The following is a 22,085-nucleotide window of genomic DNA, read 5'->3' on the forward strand; positions in this document are numbered from 1 at the left end:
TTCCTGAAGAATCACTCCAACATGGCTGTGCCGCTCCCTGGTCTTTCCCACGCTCATTCATTCACAAATACTGACATGTTCGGTATCCACGTGTAGCACGAAAGGCTGTGACCGAGATGACGCTGTACTCCGCACTTCACAGGCTCAGACTTAACAATATTTAGACGATTTTTTAATATCTCAGCTTGTTTTATTGAGCTTTAAAGCTGACAAAAAGCAGCACTGGAGGAAAGGCTGAGGCGTTTAGGGGTTGCGGGAAATGAAAGTACTGTAAACTTAGTTCTAAATGGAGGTATTATGTTCTAAATGTCCAAAAAAGTGACAGAAAGTTACAGTTTGGCAAATAAATGTAAATCTCAAAATATTTACTTTGTACATACAGTGTCTTATTTATGTGGATGAAGATTAATGAGATTTCCGTGGGTCATTGAATGCAATCAGAGCAGCGTATGGAGGGGAGTGGGGGGGGGAGAGCCAGGCGAGGGAGGGGGGGGAGGGGGAGCAGAGTTCATTACGACACCTACTGATGAAAACAGTCAAAAAGACATCGCTTAAAGAGACTAGATGCAAGTTTGCCATTTTATACTCACTACTGCCACCTCAGGGCATACGTGTAACTGCAGCTTCTATATTAAGCTCGTGCATGACGGCACTTCAGACGCGAAGTAACAACTTTTTGTGACAGTGCAGCAGTGTTCATTTCGTCGACTAAAATATTTAGTCTTAATTTTAGTCAAAGTGATATTTTTGACGACTAAAATTGGACTAAAACTAAATTAAACGTTCCTCATGAGACTAAAACTATGACTAAAATGTCCAGATGTTTTAGTCGACTAAAATAAGACTAAATAAAAATGAAAAGGAGAGACTAAAATCATCCAAACTTTTATTGACCGTCTGAAAGATCATTTAAATTCACTGCCAAAGGATCAGCTCTGAGCTTTGTTCATGTGGAGCAGCTCCATTAAGTCGAGGACCTTGATTAAATATGATTAGAATGAATATTATCAATGCAAAGTCGACTAAATTAGTCCTAAATTTAGTCGACTAAATTGACATGCAATTTTAGTCGACTAAAACTAGACTAAAATTGAAATGTTTTTTTTGACTAAATCTCGACTAAAATTAAAATACATTTTAATCAAAAGACTAAAACTAAAACTAAAATAAAATATGTTGTCAAAATTAACACTGCAGTGCAGGATTTTAGAGGCAGTTGTGGTGAACAGGTCTGAGCTCATTCTACACACTAGGACATTGTTGAAACATGTAGGGGGAGCAAAATACTTAATTTTAACAGTTTTAAACTCCGTATAGTCCCTTTAAGGCAGCTTTAAACCACAAAAAATTAAAATTTATACCATGTTTTCCCCCCATTCAAAACTTAAAGGGACTATAGGGAGTTGAACCTCTTAACTCCCGCCTTTATCTAATTTTTGTCATTTTTTCGTAAATTTTTTGTCGGTTTCTTGTGACATTTTTGCCACTATTTCGTCAATTTTTCATCACTTTTTTGTCACATTTCCATCATTGTTTTCGTCTCAGTTTTGTCGCCATTCTCACAGCTTTTTCCCAGAAGCTTTTGGACTGGGGTAAAACCAAACTGGAGAAAATGTGCTCGGTTCAGGTGGGAGTTAAGGGGTTAAAAATGTAAAAATGAAGTATTTTCCTCCCCCTACATGTTCCTGCATGTCCTCATGTGTAGAATGAGCTCAGACCTGTTCACCACAACTGCCTCTAAAATCCTGCTCTGTCGCTCAAAAAGGTGTCACTTCGGGCCTGAATTGCCGTCATGCACGAGCTTAATATAGAAGGTGCAGTTACACGTATGGCCTGAGGTGGCAGTAGTGAGTATAAAATGGCCAACTCTCATCCAGCCCCTTTAAGAAACTCAAAAATCCCTCTTTGCAAATCTAACTAATAAACCTTTAACATAGAATGATGCATTTTTTGTTATTCAGATTTCCAGCCATTTTTATTCATACAGCGGCTTATTTTTATATGAAAACGTAGAATGCAATAAATGTTTTCCTCATAATCCTGTCACTAATTGTGTCAGACGGAAATCTCTACATTTCATATTTTTCCCTGTTCACCTGCAGCGTCTCGCCTTAAATAACTTGTTTTGTTCCGACTCTAAATGGTGGTTGTTTTGTTTTATGATTGAACCAAATGATAGATTTTTACTTTTACAAAGATGCAAATATTTATCTAGAATCTGTAAATTGATAAATCTCTATCTTGATTTTGTATTTAATCAGGTTGAAGGAATTACTTAGATTTTTATGGAGAATAAATGTGTCAAACAAACCACAGAGACTTCCTTTATTATTATTTTTGTACTTTAAATGAATAGTTTTTGACCTTTTCCCCAAATAAAGCAGGAATGTGAGTCTCCTTTATCTAATCTCAGGGTGAAGCAGCTGTGGTTAGAAACGGTATGAAAGGTGTTTGTGGAATAAGGTTATTTTTAGCTCCCGTTTACACCATTAATTACTCTCCAGACAAACCTTTTCTCTCAGGCCGAAAAGTTCCTTTGGCTTTTGACGATCCTTGAGCAACTTTATTTGGGTGCTAAGCAGAATTGTAATAACAGTAATAGGCCTATGTTATATTCCTTAGTTGCCGACATTTCTTATGATCAAAGTTGACTCCTCAAGCCTTAAAGTAATCATCCGTAATTACAGTATGTCACATATGCAGGTGTTTGTGGGAGAAAAGATGAGTCAGAACAGGCCAAAAGAATTAACCTCTTACCACCCGCCAAAACCAAATGCATTCTCTCCTCTATGCCATTGTCGTCACTTTTTATTTCCCTTATGTGTTTTTGTCGCTTTTTATTACTTTTTTGCTGCTCTTCTGTCACTTTTTTGCTGGATTTTAGCCTTTTTTTGCTGGATTTTTGTCATTTTTTTGCTGGATTTTTGTCATTTTTTTTGCTGGATTTTTGTCTTTTTTTTGCTGGATTTTTGTCATTTTTTTGCTGGATTTATTTATTTTTGCTGGATTTTAGTCTTTTTTTGTTGGATTTTTGTCTTTTTTTTTGCTGGTTTTTTGTCTTTTTTTTGCTGGATTTTTGTCATTTTTTTGCTGGATTTTTGTCATTTTTTTGCTTGTTTTTTGTCTTTTTTTGCTGGATTTTTGTCATTTTATTGCTGTTTTTTTGTCATTTTTTCTGCTGGATTTTTGTCCTTTTTTGTTGGATTTTTGTCTTTTTTTTTGCTGGATTTTTGTCTCTTTTTTTGCTGGATTTTTGCCTTTTTTTGCTGTTTTTTTTGTCTTTTTTTGCTGGATTTTTGTCATTTTTTTGCTGGATTTTTTTTTTTGCTGGATTTTTGTCATTTTTTTTTTGGATTTTTGTCATTTTTTTGCTGGATTTTTGTCTATTTTGTTGCTGGATTTTTGTCACTTTTTTCTGGATTTTTGTCACTTTTTTGCTGGATTTTTGTCATTTTTTTCTGCTGGATTTTTGTCTTTTTTTGTTGGATTTTTGTATTTTTTTTGCTGTTTTTTTTCTTTTTTTTGCTGGATTTTTGTCATTTTTTCTGCTGGATTTTTATCTTTTTTTGATGGATTTTGTCACTTTTTTGTTGAGTTTTTAGCTTTTTTTCTTGCATTTACATTCTCATTTCCTTCTCGTTTCTTGCCTCTGTTTAGAAGAAGCTTTTACATCTGAAAAATTTGGAGAAAACACGTTCAGTTGGGAGTTAAGAGGTTAAACCAGCTCCACTGAACCTCACAAACACATTCCTCTCACTCCCTGTCTCGCGTTTGTCGCCCTCTCTCGGCCGGCGCGCGCACCCGTTTCCCCAAAGTCACGTGATTTCGGGGAAACGCCGCCGCTCTGAAGCTGCTGCAGCTCACAGCCTCTCCTCCTCCCACTTTCAGTGGCTCAGGCAGACCCGGGCGCACGGCTGCAGCGCGCACAGGAAACACAGCGACGACAGGTAAACGAAACTTAACGCTTCCCCTTCGATTCACACCGCGCCGTACCGCACCGGGACGCACCGGGACGCAGCTTCAGCACCAAACCCGCCGCGGACGAACTTAGCAGACGTGACGAGCGCTTTGTGGGGAAGAGTTTAGCCAAAGTGCGCTTGAATCGTGGCTCTGGCACGAAGCGCAATGGGGAGTTTTAACCAGCGCGATTGTGCGTAAAAGTTCAGCTTTATCTGTTTTTGTTTTGGTCGTCGCTGTTTATCCTAAGACTCCACAATGCTGCTCTTTCGTTTTGTCGTGGCTTTGGTTTAGTTTTGCTTTCCTGACGCGGGTCTGGGTAAGTAAGTCCTGGTTTAGTCCAACTTTATAGCCTACTTTTCCTCCTGCTGTTTATTATATAGCTCTCCATGTTGAGTCATAATGATATCCATAGACTTTTCGGATTATCAGGCTTATTCTCATTAGGTTTTTGTTGAGAAACTTCAGCTCCATCTTGTGTCCTCATCTGACCCGCCCCCCCGCAGACGAACCATCCCCTGAGCCTCTTTGTTTTCTCATGGGTTTGTCCAAAAACAGCGTAACGTTGGACTTCCTGCCTGCGCCCGTGTTATTTTTATTCTCCCAGTATCTCTGTGCACGCGCAGGAAAGAGCCCGTAATAACTGGGCGTGTTTGTTGTTTGTCTTTACGCTGAAGCCACTGCAGCGTCATGGCCGCGGGGAAGAAGCGCTCCACTCGGAAGCTGCGCGCCTGGATCGTGGAGCAGGTGAGACTGAGGAGTATTTGTACCTATGTTAACCTCTTAACCCCCGCCGTCACCGAGCGCGTTTTCTCCAGTTCGGCTTTGCCCAAATGTAAAAGCTTCTCGACTGGAGCTCACAGCCTAAAGGCCAGAGTTTGTTTGTTTGTTTGTAACGCCTCATTTGAGCTTTTTTATTGTGTTTTTGCAGGTTTTTTGTTGTGTTTTCATGTATTTTTTGGTCATGTTTGGTTGCTTTTTCATTGCTTTTTGTCTAATTTTTGTCACTTTTGGTATCATTTTTGTCAATTTTTTTGTCTAATTTTTGTTGGTGCATTTTTGTCTTATTTTTTGTCACTTTTTTATTTTTTACTAATTTTTGTCACTTTTTTGTTGCATTTTTGTCACTTTTTTGTTGCATTTTTGTCACTTTTTTTTCGAATTTCTGTCACTTTTTTGTTGCATTTTTGTCATTTGTTTTGTTGAATTTTTGTCTTATTTTTTGTCACTTTTTTAACGAATTTTTGTCGAATTTTTGTCACTTTTTTGTTGCATTTTTGTTGCACTTTTTTTTCGAATTTCTGTCACTTTTTTGTTGCATTTTTGTCTTATTTTTTGTCACTTTTTTTTACTAATTTTTGTCGAATTTTTGTCACTTTTTTGTTGCATTTTTGTCACTTTTTTGTTGCAGTTTTGTTGCATTTTTGTCACTTTTTTGTTGCATTTTTGTCAATATTTTGTTGTATTTTGTCTTATTTTGTCACTTTTATTTTACAAATTATTGTTGCATTTTTGTCAATATTTTGTTGCATTTTTGTCTTATTTTTTGTCACTTTTTTTAACTCATTTTTGTCTAATTTTTGTCACTTTTTTGTTGCATTTTTGTCACTTTTTTGTTGCATTTTTGTCACTAGTCATAGACTCAGGTCTTGAAAGAGCAACAAAAAAGCAACAAAATGTGTGAAAATTGTGACAAAAATGTGACCACAATCAGTCATGTGAGCTCTCTGGTCAGGAAACTTTAAGATTTGGGTAAAGTCGAACTGGAGAAAATGCGCTCGGTTAAGGCAGTTAAGGGGTTAAGAAAGTTGTGTTATGTTTTGACCTGACAATATGTTCCTCACTCTTTGGATCTGGATGTGTCCAATCCATATTTTATGGTTCAAAAACATAATTAACAAATAACTAATCGCTCGCTAATTGTATATTCAACCCAAAAAAATCCTAACATTTCAAGTTCCTTTTAAAAGTTTCTGGAAATGTATTTTGAATTTACAACCTTAATGATGTGATGCTCAAATTCCCCCTTTCTCGGAGCAGTCAGTGTTGCATGTGACGGATTTTCCTTTTTTTTTTTTTTTTTTTTTTGCATTTTTGTCGATATTTTGTTGCATTTTTGTCTCATTTTTTTCACTTATTTTTTTCACAAATTTGTATCACTTTTTTTAACAAATTTTTGTCACTTTTTGTTGCATTTTTGATGAATTTTTGTCACTTTTTTGTTGATTTTTGATGAATTTTTGTCACTTTTTCATCACATTTTTGTTGCATTTCTGTCACTTTTTTGTGGAATTTTTGTTGAATTTTTGACACTTTTTGTTGCATTTTTGTCCATTTTTTTGTTGCAGTTAAGGGGTTAAGAAAGAAATGTGTTATGTTTTGACCTGATGATATGGTCCTCACTCTTCTTGTTTGGATCTGGATGTGTCCAATCCATATGTTATGGTTCAAAAACATAATTAAAACAAATAACTAATCGCTCGTTAATTGTATCAACCAAAAAAAAAAAAAAATTCAAGTTCCTGTTAAAAGTTTCTGGACGTTTATTGTGAATTTACAACCTTAATGATGTGATGCTCAAATTCCCCCTTTCTCGGAGCAGTCAGTGTTGCATGTGACGGATTTTCCTTTTTTTTGTTGGTAATTTCCACTTTTGTTGAGCTTAGTCTGAAAAGAACAAGGGACTTTTACTCACGGTCTCCTGGGGGGCCGTGTGCCCACCTGCCCACCCCGCAGTAACGCCCCTGGCTCTATTTCCAGCTAGTAAAGAGACCTTTACTCAGCACTAAGCATGAGTCAACCTTTCATCCTCCCTAGTTCAGCTGAGACCTACTTTTCTTATCTGTTTTGTCATTCCAAAACAAACAAAGGAACCTCTGCAGAGCTGCTGTTTTTTTAATGAGTCCGGACGAGCTCAGCCTGAGTCCGGCTCGGGTTCTCCTCCTCTGTAGATAAAGTGTCCCGACTCGGAGGAGAGGCTCACACTCACGGGTTTGTTTGTGCAGGTGAACAGCGGTAAATATCCCGGAGTGGTTTGGGACGATGATTCCAAAACCATGTTCAGAATCCCCTGGAAACACGCGGGAAAACAGGACTTCAGGAAGGACGAGGACGCCGCCATCTTTAAGGTCAGAGAGGGAGCGAACCAGACTTTCTGTTCTTGTACTTGATGAAGAGTTTTATTCTAAATGTCTCCTTCCAGACGGATTTATCGAGCTTTGAACCCAAAAAAAAACAAGGCCAAGTTTGAATTTTTTTCTTCCCCCACTAATAACCTGCTCTATTCAGTATTTTCTTAACCCTTTACCCCCCGCCTTAACCGAGCAGTTCGCTTTACCCAAATCTTAAATGACTGGAGAGCTTACAGAACTTTTTTTTTACAAGTGTTTTTTGGTTTGCATTTTGTTGCTTTTTTGACATTTTTTGTTACTATTTTGAGACATTTTGTTGCATTTTTGTGCAAAAAAAGTGATAAAAACTTGACAAAAATGCAACAAAATAATTACAATAATTGACAGAAAAGTGACAAAAAACAAAATGACAAAAAAGACAAAAAAAACGACAAAAAATTCACAAAAAATTTACAAACAAAAAAAACAAAAAAAATGTCACAAAGAATTCACAAAAAAATAATAAATAAAAAAATAATCAAAAATTTCACAAAAAAGGATTAAAAAAAACGACAAAAAAACAACCAAAAATATCTACAAACAAAAATTTCACAAAAATCTACCAAAAAAGACACACAAAAAATTGCCAAAAAACCCACAAAAATTTCACCAAAAAACGACAAAAAAACAAAAATAAAAAGTATTTCTAAAAAAGTGAAAAATGCAAAAAAAAAACGACAAAAAAGAGACAAAAAATATTTGTTTTGATTTGATTTATTTGAGCAATTATTTACATTATTTACATTAATATATTTACATTCATGTCACATGAAGCCAAAGAAAAAATAATAACTCAAAGGGAGTCGGCCGAAGCAAGAAAGCTTATATGTGCCTACCCCATATTCAAGATACTATTATGCGCTTCAGGATTATTTGTAAGAGAACACAAACAGTAGAAATAAAAGATAAATATTTTTGAAGCGCATGTGTCCAGCAGCAGGCAAAATTTCACATTGCTTTATAATACCTGTGTTACCCAGACACATACACAGCCAGAGCGTGTGTGTGCCTGTTTAAATAAAAGTAATTTGCAAATAGGTTCATTATAAAATACAATACAAAAACACACAAAAAAACCTGACAGAAACAATAAAAATGTGACATAAAAGCGGCGACAACACGACGTAATGTAATGATGAGTTTTGCAGGACTTGGCTTTCAAATGAACAACAAACAATCAATCACTGACCTATAGGCAGGGCTTGTTTTCAGTCTTTGGGCCGTCAGAATGATCAGTGAACTGTTTATTCAGTGATCTATAGCTAAAGCTTCATACTGATGTCTGTAAAGTTAAATATGCATCAGTTCACCTGCTGCGTCCGTGTTAATTACACATAATCCCGTTCCCTTTTCTCTCATATTTAAACGTGTGTTCCAGGCGTGGGCGGAGTACAAGGGGAAGCTGAAGGGCGAGGAGCAGAACAATCCTGCCGCCTGGAAGACTCGCCTCCGCTGCGCCTTAAACAAGAGCCCGGAGTTCAGCGAAGTGAACGAGCGCGCTCAGCTGGACATCTCCGAGCCCTACAAGGTCTACAGGCTGGTGCCTTGTAGTGAGCAGGGTGAGTGCGAACGCTGATGCTGTAGTGAGCAGGGTGAGTGCGGACACTGATACTGTAGTGAGCAGGGTGAGTGCGGACGCTGATGCTGTAGTGAGCAGGGTGAGTGCGGACACTGATGCTGTAGTGAGCAGGGTGAGTGCGGACACTGATGCTGTAGTGAGTCACACGCAGAAACCTGAGGGACGACCCGGACCGTACAGCGTTAGAAAGGTCTGGGACGAGGGTACCTGGGAGCCTCGGGGGCCGTCAGGATTCGATACACGGCTCACGATGATCTCACGACACGCCGATACTGTGTTTAACGATATATTGTACTAAAATAACCTATGATACATCCAGATTTTTTAAGAAACTGTAGTAACTGTAGTAAATGTAGTAAATGTGCTTTATCGTCTCCAGAGCCGGACTCGTTCCGTGTGCTGGTGCAGTACTGTAGTAACTGTAGTAACTGTAGTAACTGTAGTAACTGTAGTAACTGTAGTAACTGTAGTAACTGTAGTAACTGTAGTAACCAGGGCTGGACTGGCCATTGGGAGATTCGGGAGTTTTCCCGGTGGGCCAAGGTACTTTTGGGCCGGTCAGACCGAAATAAGGCCCATTATAACTTAACACCGGTTCACAATTAGAGAGAGAAGCCATTAGAATCTCTGTTATTACATAGATGCAATTACACAACTCCTCCACTAGAGGGATGTGACGCCTTTATACCCTTCTAGTGGCGCTTTCTTGAGTCATGGTTCCCAGATAATCTTGTGGGCGATGGGCCTCTGGGACATAACACTCATGCCCCTCACATTGTGAATATAAGAGGAAATAGTTTATTGTAACTCCCTCCAGGACCCACAGAACCTCAGACCTCTATTTTTTATTCATTTTAGTCAAATGTTTGCAGAGAAGTGCATGCTGGGAGTTGTCAGGTGACTCTTGCCCCTCGTCGTCAGTGCAGTTTGTAAATCTTCTCGTTTCCATTGAAAGGATTTACAATGTTTGGCCTTTCTGGGACTTCTATTCTCACTCCTCACCTCCTGAACTCTGTGGTGAGTTTTACCGTTTCATCTTCATCTACACTGGGATCATTTGGTTGGTTTTGAGAAGTTTATTTGTGTCGCAGTCGCGAGTGGAACTTCATTAACGGAATGCACATTTTAAGATTGTTAAGTCATTTTACAAAAGTTCCATCAAGTTATAAATTACAAGATTAAAGTGTTGAGTCTCTGAGGCGTTAGCTTGAATTCGGCAGAAACAAAATGCAGCTATTGTCCTCGATGTGTAGCTTATACTTTTTCTCATCACCTCGACTATTGTATGGGCCATGTCAGTCTTGCCCCAAAAGTCCCGGGCCGATTTTTTCTGCCAGTCCAACCCTGGTAGTAACTTTAGTAACTGTAGTAAATGTACTTTATCGTCTCCAGAGCAGGACTCGTTCCGTGTGTTACTACAGTTACTACAGTACTGTATGTGCAGAGTATCTATCTATCTATCTATCTATCTATCTATCTGTCTGTCTGTCTGTCTGTCTGTCTGTCTGTCTGTCTGTCTGTCTGTCTGTCTGTCTGTCTGTCTGTCTGTCTGTCTGTCTATCTGTCTATCTATCTATCTATCTATCTATCTATCTATCTATCTATCTATCTATCTATCTATCTATCTATCTATCTATCTATCTATCTATCCATCTATCTATCTATGTATCTATCTATCTATGTATCTATCTAACTATGTATCTATCTATCCGTCTATCTATCTATCTATCTATCTGTCTATCTGTCTATCTGTCTATTTGTCTATCTGTCTATCTGTCTATCTGTCTATCTGTCTATCTAGCAGACGGGAGGGACTGAGCTGAACTCCTCCCTGTGGTCTTTATCTGGGCTGAGCTGAACCTTAATCTCCTGTTCAGCTTCACCCAAATCTAAATGACAGACTACAGGCCAGTGTGACGGCCCTGGCACCTGCTGTCATGGTTGTAAATCTGCCATATGCTGCTCTTTGACATCAAACCCATCGTGTTTCTATCGTAGATCTGTGGTCTGACCCTCTCGGGCCTCCGTAGTTGTGGCTGTGATCTCCCGGTCTCTGTTGAAATCATGTTTTAACCACATTCCCCGCAGTCCTTCAGGAATGTAGTGTTGAGACTCCTCCTTTGTTTACAACATGAGTCAGTCTGTTACAAAACCGGGACGAAACCAGGACGAAACCGGGACAACGCCGGGACTAAACTATGACTAAACTGGGGCTAAACCAGGACTCAGGACAAAAACATGACTAAGCAGAGACTCGAAAACAAAACCACATCTCACACACATGACACTTTTTTACAGTGAGGTCATCCCAGGGCACTTCCCGTTTCCCTGGTCTCCACTTCCTGTTTGTCTCTTATCCCATCGCTCCACATTTCTGATCAAATCTCATTTAAATGATGTTTTTCACGGACGAGTCAAGACTTGTCTCTGCAAAGAAACAGTGGGATTTATTTGATCTAAAAGCTGCTTACACTTTACCATAGGGGAGTATACTGTGCAAAAATACTCGCTATTTTTAGATTTAATGTACTTTGTCTTTGGGTAGATTAGAAAAGAGAAGTGAAACAACTCTGACCAAGAACCACTTTATTCAGTCCAGAGGTTTGAAACTACAGTACTGCACTTAACCCCTTACCTCCCACCTGAACCGAGTTTGGCTTTACCCCAATCCAAAAGCTTCTGGGAAAAACGCTGTGAAAATAGCAACAAAACGGAGATGAAAAAATGATGGAAATGTGACAAAAAAGTGAGAAAACATTGACAAAAATGTGACAAAAAAAATGTGACAAAAAAATCACAAAAATGTAACAAAAAAATGACAAAAAATTGATCGAAAAAATGACAAAAATGTGACAAAAAATGACAAAAATATTACAAAAATGTGATAAAAATTTGACCAAAAAATGGACAAAAAAATGACCAAAATGTGACAAAAAAATGACAAAAAATTGATAAAAATTTGACAAAAAATTACAAAAAATGGACAAAAAAATGACCCAAATTAAATAAAAATAATGACAAAAATTTGATCGAAAATTGATGGAAAAATAACAAAAATGTGACAAAAAAAATACAAAACTGTGATAAAAATTTGACAAAAAAATTGACAAAAAAATGACCAAAATGTGACAAAAAAATGACAAAAAATTGATAAAAATTTGACAAAAAATTACAAAAAATGGACAAAAAAATGACCCAAATTAAATAAAAATAATGACAAAAATTTGATCGAAAATTGATGGAAAAATAACAAAAATGTGACAAAAAATAACAAAAAAATGACAAAAAATAACAAAAAAATGACAAAAAAATGAAAAAAATTTATAAAAATTTGACAAAAAAATTACAAAAAATGGACAAAAAAATGACCAAAATGTAACAAAAAATGAAAAAAATTTGATCGAAAATTGACGGAAAAATGACGAAAATGTGATAAAATGTGACACAAAAATGACAAAAAATTGATAAAAAATTAAAAAGTTTGTCAAAAAATGACAAAAAACTTGACAATAATGTGATAAAAAATTGACAAAAATGTGACAAAAAATGAATAAAATGAGTTGAATACCCAACAAAAAATGATGAAAACAAAATCTGATCTGAAAAAGATCCTCTCGGTTCAGGCGGGAGTTAAGAGGTTAAGTAGAGTTTTTGAGAGTCTGTACTTCACTTGAGTGGTATCTGTGCTGAGAACTTATTACTCCAAACGTCTGGTAAAGCACCTGGTTTTAGCCTCCTCTGTTGTGTTTCTCAGATGAGGTGTGTCCGGAGCAGAAGAGCAGGGAGAAGGTCGTGCGGCGGCGGAAACGCAACAGCTCCGACTCGGACCGAGACGAACCAGAGATGAAACAGATCAAAACAGAGGCGGAGAGTCCACAGAGCTCAGTGCAGGTCAGAACCGAGACCCAACCAAGACCAAAACCAGACCCAACTCAGACCCAACCGAGACCAAAACCAGACCCAACCCAGGCCAAAGCTGAAATATTATAGTTATTTTGCATTTGTATCATTTGTTTGAGGTGAAACAACCAAGAAGCTTCCTTTAAAGCAGAACTACTAAGCAACTCATGCCCCTAGAGGCCATTAGCGCCACTGCAGGTGTCGTAGCATGTTACGTTTTTTACTCATTGATTGTCCGTGAGAGTAAATACTACGCTGACAGAAAAGTCAAAGGGACAGAGGGATATTGTTCATCCAATTACACAATGGGAATCTTTTTTTTCACTCAAACTTGGCTGTAAACACTGTTTAAGTGGCGCTAGCCCACAGTTAGCTTTGCCCGTTAGCCTGTTAGCTTCTTCATTAGTGTGCATTGGGGAAGTTGCAATTGTGGTTTTCTGGCCAGACACACCAGGGGGAGATGAAAGACCCCCCAATCATCCCATTAACACTTGTATTACCCCCACAGGGAAAGGAATTGTAAGGTAAACAAGTTACTTAGTTCTGCTTTAACAACAAAATGGCGGAAAAAACACTTTCCAATTTTTTCTTCCCCCCCCCCCCCCATTTTTAACCAATTTTTTCACGTTTATTTCCCAAATTTTCCATATGTTTTCCCTACATTTTTCATTTTTCCCCCCCAATTTTTATGTTTCGATACCAGTAGAACCTTTTTCTTGATACCAGACTGGCATCGTTTAAAGCAGAACTAAGTAACTTGTTCACCTTAATAAATCCTTCCCGTAGTCCCTCTGGGGGTAATACAAGTGTTAATGGGATGATTGGGGGGTCTTTCATCTCCCCCTGGTGTCTCTGGCCAGAAAAACACAATTGCAACTTTTCCTATTCCAACCCGGAGGCCCCAATACACACTAATGGAATCACGAAGAAGAAGCTAACAGGCTAACGGGCAAAGCCAACTGTGGGCTAGCGCCACTTAACCTCTTAACTCCCGCCTGAACCGAGAGGATCTTTTACCTCACGTCATCAGATTTTTTTTGCCATCATTTTTTTGTTGGGTATTCAACTCATTTTTGTAACTTTTTTGTCATTTTTTTGGTCATTTTTTGTCATTTTTTTTCGTTAAGTTTTTGTATTTTTTTGTCAATTTTTTGTCACATTTTTGTCATTTTTTTAATCACATTTTTGTAACTTTTTTGTCACGTTTTTGTCATTTTTTTAATCACATTTTTGTCATTTTTTTGTCACATTTTCATCAATTTTTCGTCACTTTTTTTGTCAATGTCTTCTCACTTTTTTGTCACATTTCCATCATTGTCTTCGTCTCAGTTGTGTTGCTATTTTCACAGCTTTTTTCCAGAAGCTTTTGGACTGGGGTAAAGCCAAACTGGAGAAAATGTGCTCGGTTCAGGTGGGAGTTAAGGGGTTAAACAGTATATACAGCAAGTTTGATTGAAAAAAAAGATCTCCATTGTGTAATTGGATGAACAATATCCCTCTCTCCCTTTGTCTTTTCTGTCAGTGTAGTATTTACTCTCACGGACAAGTAATGAGTAAATAAAACGCAACATGTAGTGACGCTTATGGTCCGTAGGGGCATAAGTTACATGGTTCTGCTTTAACGGTACCCAGCCCTGGTTTTACTCGACTAAAGCTACTCTTCATCTTCCATTTCCTGTTTGTCCAGAGTGCGGAGGAGCTTTATTTCGAGGAGGTTTATTTACCGAGTGACATCCCGGTTCAGACCGAGGAGACGGTGACCAACCACGTCCCCGGCCCGTCAGAAGGTCCGCACTTCATGTTTCTGATCTACACCACAGAGCGACGGTGCAGCCGTTCATCGAGAGTTCACACTTTGCTTTTTTTTTTAATAGAAATGGACGAGATCACGCTGGACGTCCGGATCGAGGAGACGCTTCCTTCTCCACAAACAGGTACAAAACTAAACTCCAGGACTCGCCCCAGGAAGTGATTCTGCCAAAATTAAAACAACTGTGGTTTTGGGATGTCGAAAGTTCTTCTTGCAAATGTTGGGAAGTAGAATGTGCACAGATTTGTGTCGTTAGAAATAGAGCATTTAGCAGAAGTGGATACTGCTGATGAAATATTACTACATTCAAAGTGAAACATGCTCAGTCAAATTATCACTGAGGGCGCACTCACACTTGTTGTTTGTGTAGTGTGAGTACAATCCAACCATGCCCAAGTCGGACTCGGTTCCGGACTTTGGCCCGCTTGGAGGAGGTGGGCTCGGCTCGGTTGCTCGTGTTTGCGCACACGCACGGATACAAGCGGCTGTTATATGGGCGGGTGCATTTGTCACGTAAAACAGTGAGAAAAGGCTGTATTTATCAAACAGAGCAGCGGCTGCCTCGCTCTCGTCTTCCCGGCCCCGACCGCTTCGCTCCCGGGCGGCTCCCCGGACCCTCGGCCACATACCGCTCGTCTCCCCGACTTTTTGGTCACATTTTTGTAGTTTTGGAGTTTTTGTAATTTTTTTGTTGAATTTTTGTCACATTTTTGAAATTTTTGTTGAATTTTTGTCATTTTTTTGTCACATTTTTGTCACATTTTTGAATTTTTTTTGTCACATTTTTGTCACATTTTTGTTTAATTTTTCTCACTTTTTGGTCGAGTTTTTGTCACTTTTTTGTTTAATTTTTGTCATTTTTTTGTTGAATTTTAGTCACATTTTTGTTGAGTTTTTGTCACATTTTTGTGGAATTTTTGTCACATTTTTGTTTAATTTTTGTAACTTTTTGGTCGAGTTTTTGTCACTTTTTTGTTTAATTTTTGTCACTTTTTTGTTTAATTTTTGTCACTTTTTTTGTTTAATTTTTGTCACTTTTTTGTGGAATTTTTGTTTAATTTTTGTCACTTTTTTGTTTAATTTTTGTCACTTTTTTGTTTAATTTTTGTCACTTTTTTGTTGAATTTTTGTCATTTTTTGTTGAATTTTAGTCACATTTTTGTTGAGTTTTTGTCACATTTTTGTCAATTTTTTGTCCAATTTTTGAAATTTTTTGTTGAATTTTTGTCATTTTTTTGTTGAGTTTTTATCACGTTTTTGTGGAATTTTTGTCACATTTTTGTTTAATTTTTGTAACTTTTTGGTCGAGTTTTTGTCACTTTTTTGTTTAATTTTTGTCACTTTTTTGTTTAATTTTTGTCACTTTTTTGTTTAATTTTTGTCACATTTTTGTGGAATTTTTGTTTAATTTTTGTCACTTTTTTGTTTAATTTTTGTCACTTTTTTGTTTAATTTTTGTCACTTTTTTGTTTAATTTTTGTCACTTTTTTGTTTAATTTTTGCTCACTCCTGACGCCCTGGCCGCTTCACGCACGTCTCGGGCTGATTTTACAGGAGCGGCTGCGCTTCTCCCGCCCTGTGTCTGAGCTTCTCTGCTGCTGGACCTGGTTTGGCCGCAGGCTTTAGTGGGACAGATAAAACCTGCGGGTGCTTTTATCGCTTGTGACTTCGGTGCACGTTCGTGTTCAGTGCTTTGTTGTAACGTAAAGCGTAGACTTCCAGGAGTTCGCCAACATAAAGCTGTTTAACCAGTGGCCGAAGCAGCAATGAATGACATAAACTGAGCGTCATATCTTCTGTTCTCGTAGCCTTTTTTTGAAGGCTGTATATGACTCCAAAGAAAGGCTCAGAGCGGCAGGTGCTGCTCCACCCCCCGCCTCAGCTGAGCAGCTATTTCTCTGCTTTATTAAAATCGACTATTATATTCACCATAGCCCTTTTTGTTAAACTGTAGTAAAATGCAAAGAAAAGTAGAGGGAAGAGATTTGACAGGGGCTCAAAGTAGACATTATTTCACACAGCTGTTAAGGTTTTTTTTTCTTCCGCATTATGTTGCGCTGCTGCTGCTCACGTGCACTTGTAAAAAACTCCTCGTGCTTCTCTAATCGGCCACGGCTCGGTTCGTTTGTGTAAGTGTGAGCGCGGGCCGTTCGGGGCATCCAGGTCTTTCCTGAAACGAGCTGGAGAGTGGCACGGTTTGGATGTCAAATGTGAGTGCGCCCTAAGCCCTAAGTCAAAGTTTTGAAGTATTTGTTGTGGAAAATGTCGAAGTATTCAAAGAAATAACTTTCCCGCTTCAAAAACATGAAAATGTGGCTGAATTCATCCTCTGTACGGGGACAAACCTTCTCTCTTGTTGCGAGTCAGTGATATCACCTCAGGACATCTGCACAGCGCCACCTGCTGTTCTGGAGTGTGTAATATTAGGCTTTTCAAATGAACAAAAGACATGGACACATTTACTTTTTTACTTTGGAGCCTTTGTACAAATGTAGTGGAGTAAAAGTAAGAAGTTCTCAACAAAAACACGACTCGAGTAAAGTACAGATATATAAAAACTGTAGTAAACGGTACTGTAGTAACTGTAGTAACTGTAGTACATGTACTCTGTCGCCTCCAGAGCAGGACTCGTTCCGTGTGGTGGTGCAGTACTTGGGGCAGGAGGTCGTCCGGCAGCAGGTCTCGGGGTCAGATGTTCGGATCCTGTACCTGCCGTCTCCGCACTGCCCTCCCTCCGCCATCCCCCAGGGGTCGACGTTCCCGCGGGTGACCCTCCCGGAGCCCCTCCCCTCTCTGGGCCAGGGGGAGGAGCTGCAGGCGCTGCACACGCTGCTGCCGTTCATGGAGAAGGGCATCGTGCTCACCGCCACCAAGACGGGCGTGTACGGCCGGCGCTTCTGCCAGGGCCGCGTGTTCTGGACCGGGCCGCACTCGCAGACCGGCCTGCACAAGATGGAGAGGAACACGGAGCCGGTGCTGCTGTTCAGCAAGGAGGCCTTCAAGCAGCGTGAGTCTGAGGCTGAGGGGAGTGATGAGTGGGATGTTAACTTCTTACCACCCGCCTGAACCACATGCATTCTGTCCTCTTTGGCTATTATATAGGCCTGTGTAGCACCTCATTTGAAAGCTAAGACCCACAAAACTGATCTTTTTCCTCGCGTTGTTGCTGTGTTGTGTCACCTTTGTTATGTTTTTTTTTTTTTTGTCACATTTTTGTTGAGTTTTTGTCACATTTTTGTCACATTTTTGTAATTTTTTGTTGAATTTTTGTCACATTTTTGTTGAATTTTTGTCACATTTTTGTTTAATTTTTGTCACATTTTTTGTCACATTTTTGTTGAATTTTTGTAGAATTTTTGTCACATTTTTGTTGAATTTTTGGTGAATTTTTGTCACATTTTTGTCAAAGTTTTGTCATTTTTTGTTGAGTTTTTGTCACATTTTTGTCGAATTTTTGTCACATTTTTGTTGAATTTTTGTTGAATTTTTGTTGAATTTTTGTCACATTTTTGTTGAATTTTTGTCACATTTTTGTCACATTTTTGTCAAAGTTTTGTCATTTTTTGTTGAATTTTTGTCACATTTTTGTCACATTTTTGTCACTTTTTGGTCGAGTTTTTTTCACATTTTTGTCAATTTTTTGTCATTTTTTGTTGAATTTTTGTCACATTTTTGTTCAATTTTTCTTGAATTTTTGTCACATTTTTGTCAAAGTTTTGTCATTTTTTGTTGAGTTTTTGTCACATTTTTGTCGAATTTTTGTCATTTTTTGTTGATTTTTTGTCACATTTTTATTGAATTTTTATCACATTTTTGTTGAGTTTTTGTCACATTTTTGTCAAATTTTTGTCATTTTTTGTTGATTTTTTGTCACATTTTTGTTCAATTTTTGTCATTTTTTGTTGAATTTTTGTCACATTTTTGTTGAATTTTTGTCACATTTTTGTTGAATTTTTGTCACATTTTTGTTGAATTTTTGTCACATTTTTGTCAATTTTTTGTCATTTTTTGTTGAAATTTTGTCACATTTTTGTTGAATTTTTGTCACATTTTATATTATATTTACATTTTACATAAATCAAAACTTTACACTCAAACAGTTACTCACAGTACTCGGGTAACATTTTCTCTAAGCACTTTTTTTACTCTTTGAGTAAATGTTTTGGCTGCTCTGCCCACCTCTGACTGTTTTTAGAAACTAGAAGGTCTTGGCTTTCAAATTAGGTATCACACTGTGCTGTAAACTCTCCTGTCAATACACTTTGATATTTTGATATTCAAAATCACTAACCCTAACATGGCAGGTTTACGTCTTTGCAGAGTAAAAGTGTGTATTCTGTCTGGCCCGACTAACTTAAAGCCACACTGTGTAACATTTGGATTCTCCTGTTGCCAAAACAAAACCAGTTCCTCTATGAAGTGTTACACGTTGTGGCTTTAGTTTGTGTGTCCTGACAAACTAACGGTCGCCTCTGTCCCGCTCAGAGCTGGAGCTGTTCTGCGCTCAGGGAGGGGAACGTCCTCAGTGCAGCTTCACCCTGTGCTTCGGTGAAGAACTGACCGAGAGCGACGACTCCAGCAAGAAACTCATCATCGTACAGGTACTGCTACTGCGGATACTACTCACAATACTACAGGAGTCATTATTACTGCTACTACTATTACTACAATCACTACGGCTACTCCCACTGCCCCAGAGAGAAGTACTGCAGCGACTTCAGGTACTGCTACTACTGCTGCTGCTGCGGCTTTGGTCCCTCAGATATAGTAGTATTCTGTATCCATTACTGGGCCTGGAAACCGTTCTATTGTTTTTCCAATACTGGTACTTTAACGACACTTAACCTGTTCAGGACTTACAGTATTTAGGCAAAAATGTAAGTGACAAAAATGCGACAAAAATGTGACAAAAAAGTGAAAAAAATGTGACAAAAAGTGATTAAAAAAAATGTGACAAAAATGCAACAAAAATGTAATGAAAAACTGACAAAAAAGTGACAAAAAAGTGACAAAAAAGTGATAAAAAATTTGACAAAAAGTGATAAAAAAGTGACAAAAATGCAACAAAAAACTGTCAAAAAAGTGACAAAAATGCAATAATAAATATGATGAAAAAGTGACAAAAAAGTGACAAAACGGTGACAAAAAAGTGACAAAAAAGTGATAAAAAATTTGACAAAAAGTGATAAAAAAGTGACAAAAATGCAACAAAAAACTGACAAAAATGCGACAAAAAAGTGACAAAAATGCAATAATGAATATGATGAAAAAGTGACAAAAAAGTGACAAAAATGGGACAAAAAAGTGACAAAAAAGTGAAAAAAAATGTGACAAAAAGTGATAAAAAAAAAAATGACAAAAATGCAACAAAAATGTAATGAAAAACTGACAAAAAAGTGACAAAAATGTGACAAAAAAGTGACAAAACGGTGACAAAAAAGTGATAAAAAATTTGACAAAAAGTGATAAAAAAGTGACAAAAATGCAACAAAAATGTAACGAAAAAGTGATAAAAAAAAGTGACAAAAATGCAACAAAAAAGTGACAAAAATGCGACAAAAAAGTGACAAAAATGCGATAATAAATATGATGAAAAAGTGATAAAAAAGTGACAAAAATGTGACAAAAAAGTGATGGATTAGAGTTAGCGTTAGCGATTATGAGGAGAGTTTACAGCACAGTGTGATTAATTTGAAATTTGAAAGCCAAGACCTTCTAGTTTCTAAAAGCAGTCAGAGGTGGGCAGAGCAGCCAAAACATTTACTCAAGAAAGAGTAAAAAACTGCTTAGAGAAAATGTTACTGTGAGTAACTGTTTGAGTGTAAAGTTTTGATTTATGATCCAGTATGGATCTCAACAAAAAAGTGACAAAAATTCAACAAAAAGTGACACAAATTCAACAAAAAATGACAAAAATTTGACAAAATATTGACAAAAATTTGACAAAAAATGGACAAAAATGTGACAAAAATAAAAAAAAAATCAACAAAAATGCGACAAAAAGGTGACAAAAAACTGACAAAAATGCAATAATAAATATGAAGAAAAAGTGATAAAAAAAGTGACAAACGGTGACAAAAAAGTGATAAAAAAAAATTGACAAAAAGTGATAAAAAAGTGACAAAAATGCAACAAAAAACGGACAAAAATGCGAAAAAAAAGTGACAAAAATGCAATAATAAATATGATGAAAAAGTGATAAAAAAAAGTGACAAAACGGTGACAAAAAAGTGATAAAAAAAAATTGACAAAAAGTGATAAAAAAGTGACAAAAATGCAACAAAAAACGGACAAAAATGCGAAAAAAAAGTGACAAAAATGCAATAATAAATATGATGAAAAAGTGATAAAAAAGTGACAAAAATGTGATAAAAAAATTTGACAAAAAGTGATGAAAAGTGACAAAAATGCAACAAAAATGTAACGAAAAAGTGACAAAAAAGTGACAAAAATGCGACAAAAAAGTGACAAAAAAGTGACGACACGGTAACAACGCGGTCTTAACCTTCAAATGCACCACTACTATGGCCTCTTGGCTGTGAGTGCCAGTCATGAAGCTTTCAGATTTGGGTAAAGCTGAACTGGAGAGAGTGCGTTGGGTTCAGATGGGAGTTAAGAGGTTCACACAGTCATTGTTGCTCGTAACGTGTTCTTTCCCTCAGGTGGAGTTGCCGTGGGCGGAGCAGCATCTGCAGTAGTAGTTCCTGTAGTATAGCCGTTACAGTAGAGGTAGTAGTAGCAGTCGCATCAGCCGCAGTACTCGCAGTATCCGCAGTATCCGCAGTACTCGCAGTATCAGTGACTCTCTCTCTCTCCTCTCCCTCAGATCGAGCTGCCGTGGGCCGAGCAGCAGGTGGAGAACTTCGAGTCCATCGTGCGATCCATAAACCTGTTCCAGGCGCTGGCCGATCAGTCGCCCATGACGGAGATCACCCTGCACCTGGAGCCGGTGCCCAGCGACGGTTAAGGACTTTCCAGGAACTTTCCAGGAACTTTCCAGGAACTTTCAAGGACTAAACCGGGACTCACAAACACTGACTGAGAAGGACGTCCCTCTGAGCCTGAAGATACTTTAAGCACTTAGTTTTAGCACTTTTTCACCTTAAATGTCGTGTAAAGAAGTAATACTATGTCGTGACTGGATGCACTACATATTAAATCCATTCTGTGTTTTTAAATGTTGCATTAATAAAATTATGTACAGCCCTACGCCACAGATGCAGATTCCAGTTCAACTTTACCCAAATCAAAAAGCTTCTTGACTTCAGGGTTTTTGACATAGGGCCTCATTTCCTTGTTATCCAGAGTGTTGTTGATTTCTAGAGATTGTTTTTTTTTATTTATTATTATTCATGCAGTCCTTATATTTGAAGAGTTTAGTGATGCTAGGCTAGTGCTAGGCTAGTGCTAGGCTAGTGCATGTCTATGGTAACTAGTAGCCTGCATTAAAAACAGTGTGACCCAAGCACAGAGCACCTGAGGCAAATCACTCATAACACCAGACTAACCATAGAAATGTTTTAAATATAGCCATTTTATATTTGTGGTTGTAGCTACGCAGCGGCGGAGTGATATACTTGCTTACCGGATCTACAGTAGTTTGTTTACCTGCGGCCACAATACTACCTGTGGAATTCACAAAGGAGCTTTCTATAAATCAGATATGGCG

The 22,085-nt window shown here is 37.8% G+C and overlaps 1 protein-coding gene and 1 long non-coding RNA gene across 3 annotated transcripts in view; one reads left to right on the forward strand and one right to left on the reverse strand.

The window, feature by feature from the left end:
- Positions 1–21,636, forward strand: part of irf9 (interferon regulatory factor 9) — a 112,419-nt gene extending 90,783 nt beyond the window's left edge. The window contains exons 2-11 of one of the 2 annotated variants that reach the window (XM_079576128.1): positions 3,908–3,947; positions 4,635–4,704; positions 6,963–7,085; positions 8,506–8,686; positions 12,461–12,597; positions 14,294–14,393; positions 14,481–14,540; positions 17,037–17,423; positions 18,902–19,017; positions 21,243–21,636. In XM_079576128.1, the coding sequence (XP_079432254.1) occupies positions 4,648–4,704; positions 6,963–7,085; positions 8,506–8,686; positions 12,461–12,597; positions 14,294–14,393; positions 14,481–14,540; positions 17,037–17,423; positions 18,902–19,017; positions 21,243–21,383 (1,302 nt within the window). In that variant the 5' untranslated portion in view covers positions 3,908–3,947; positions 4,635–4,647 and the 3' untranslated portion in view covers positions 21,384–21,636. Of the gene's footprint in view, positions 1–3,907; positions 3,948–4,072; positions 4,277–4,634; positions 4,705–6,962; positions 7,086–8,505; positions 8,687–12,460; positions 12,598–14,293; positions 14,394–14,480; positions 14,541–17,036; positions 17,424–18,901; positions 19,018–21,242 lie in introns of those variants that run through there. The other variant, XM_079576129.1, reaches the window with a different exon arrangement.
- LOC306977726 lies at positions 13,389–13,557 on the reverse strand. Its single transcript, XR_013793858.1, has 2 exons — positions 13,515–13,557; positions 13,389–13,482 (listed from the first exon to the last, which is right to left on the reverse strand). It is a non-coding gene; the product is annotated as an uncharacterized lncRNA (long non-coding RNA).
- Positions 21,637–22,085: the final 449 nt, after the last annotated feature.

The sequence above is a fragment of the Gobius niger genome, assembly GCF_951799975.1.
Source record: "Gobius niger genome assembly, chromosome: 18".
NCBI classification, from domain to species: Eukaryota; Metazoa; Chordata; class Actinopteri; order Gobiiformes; family Gobiidae; genus Gobius; species Gobius niger.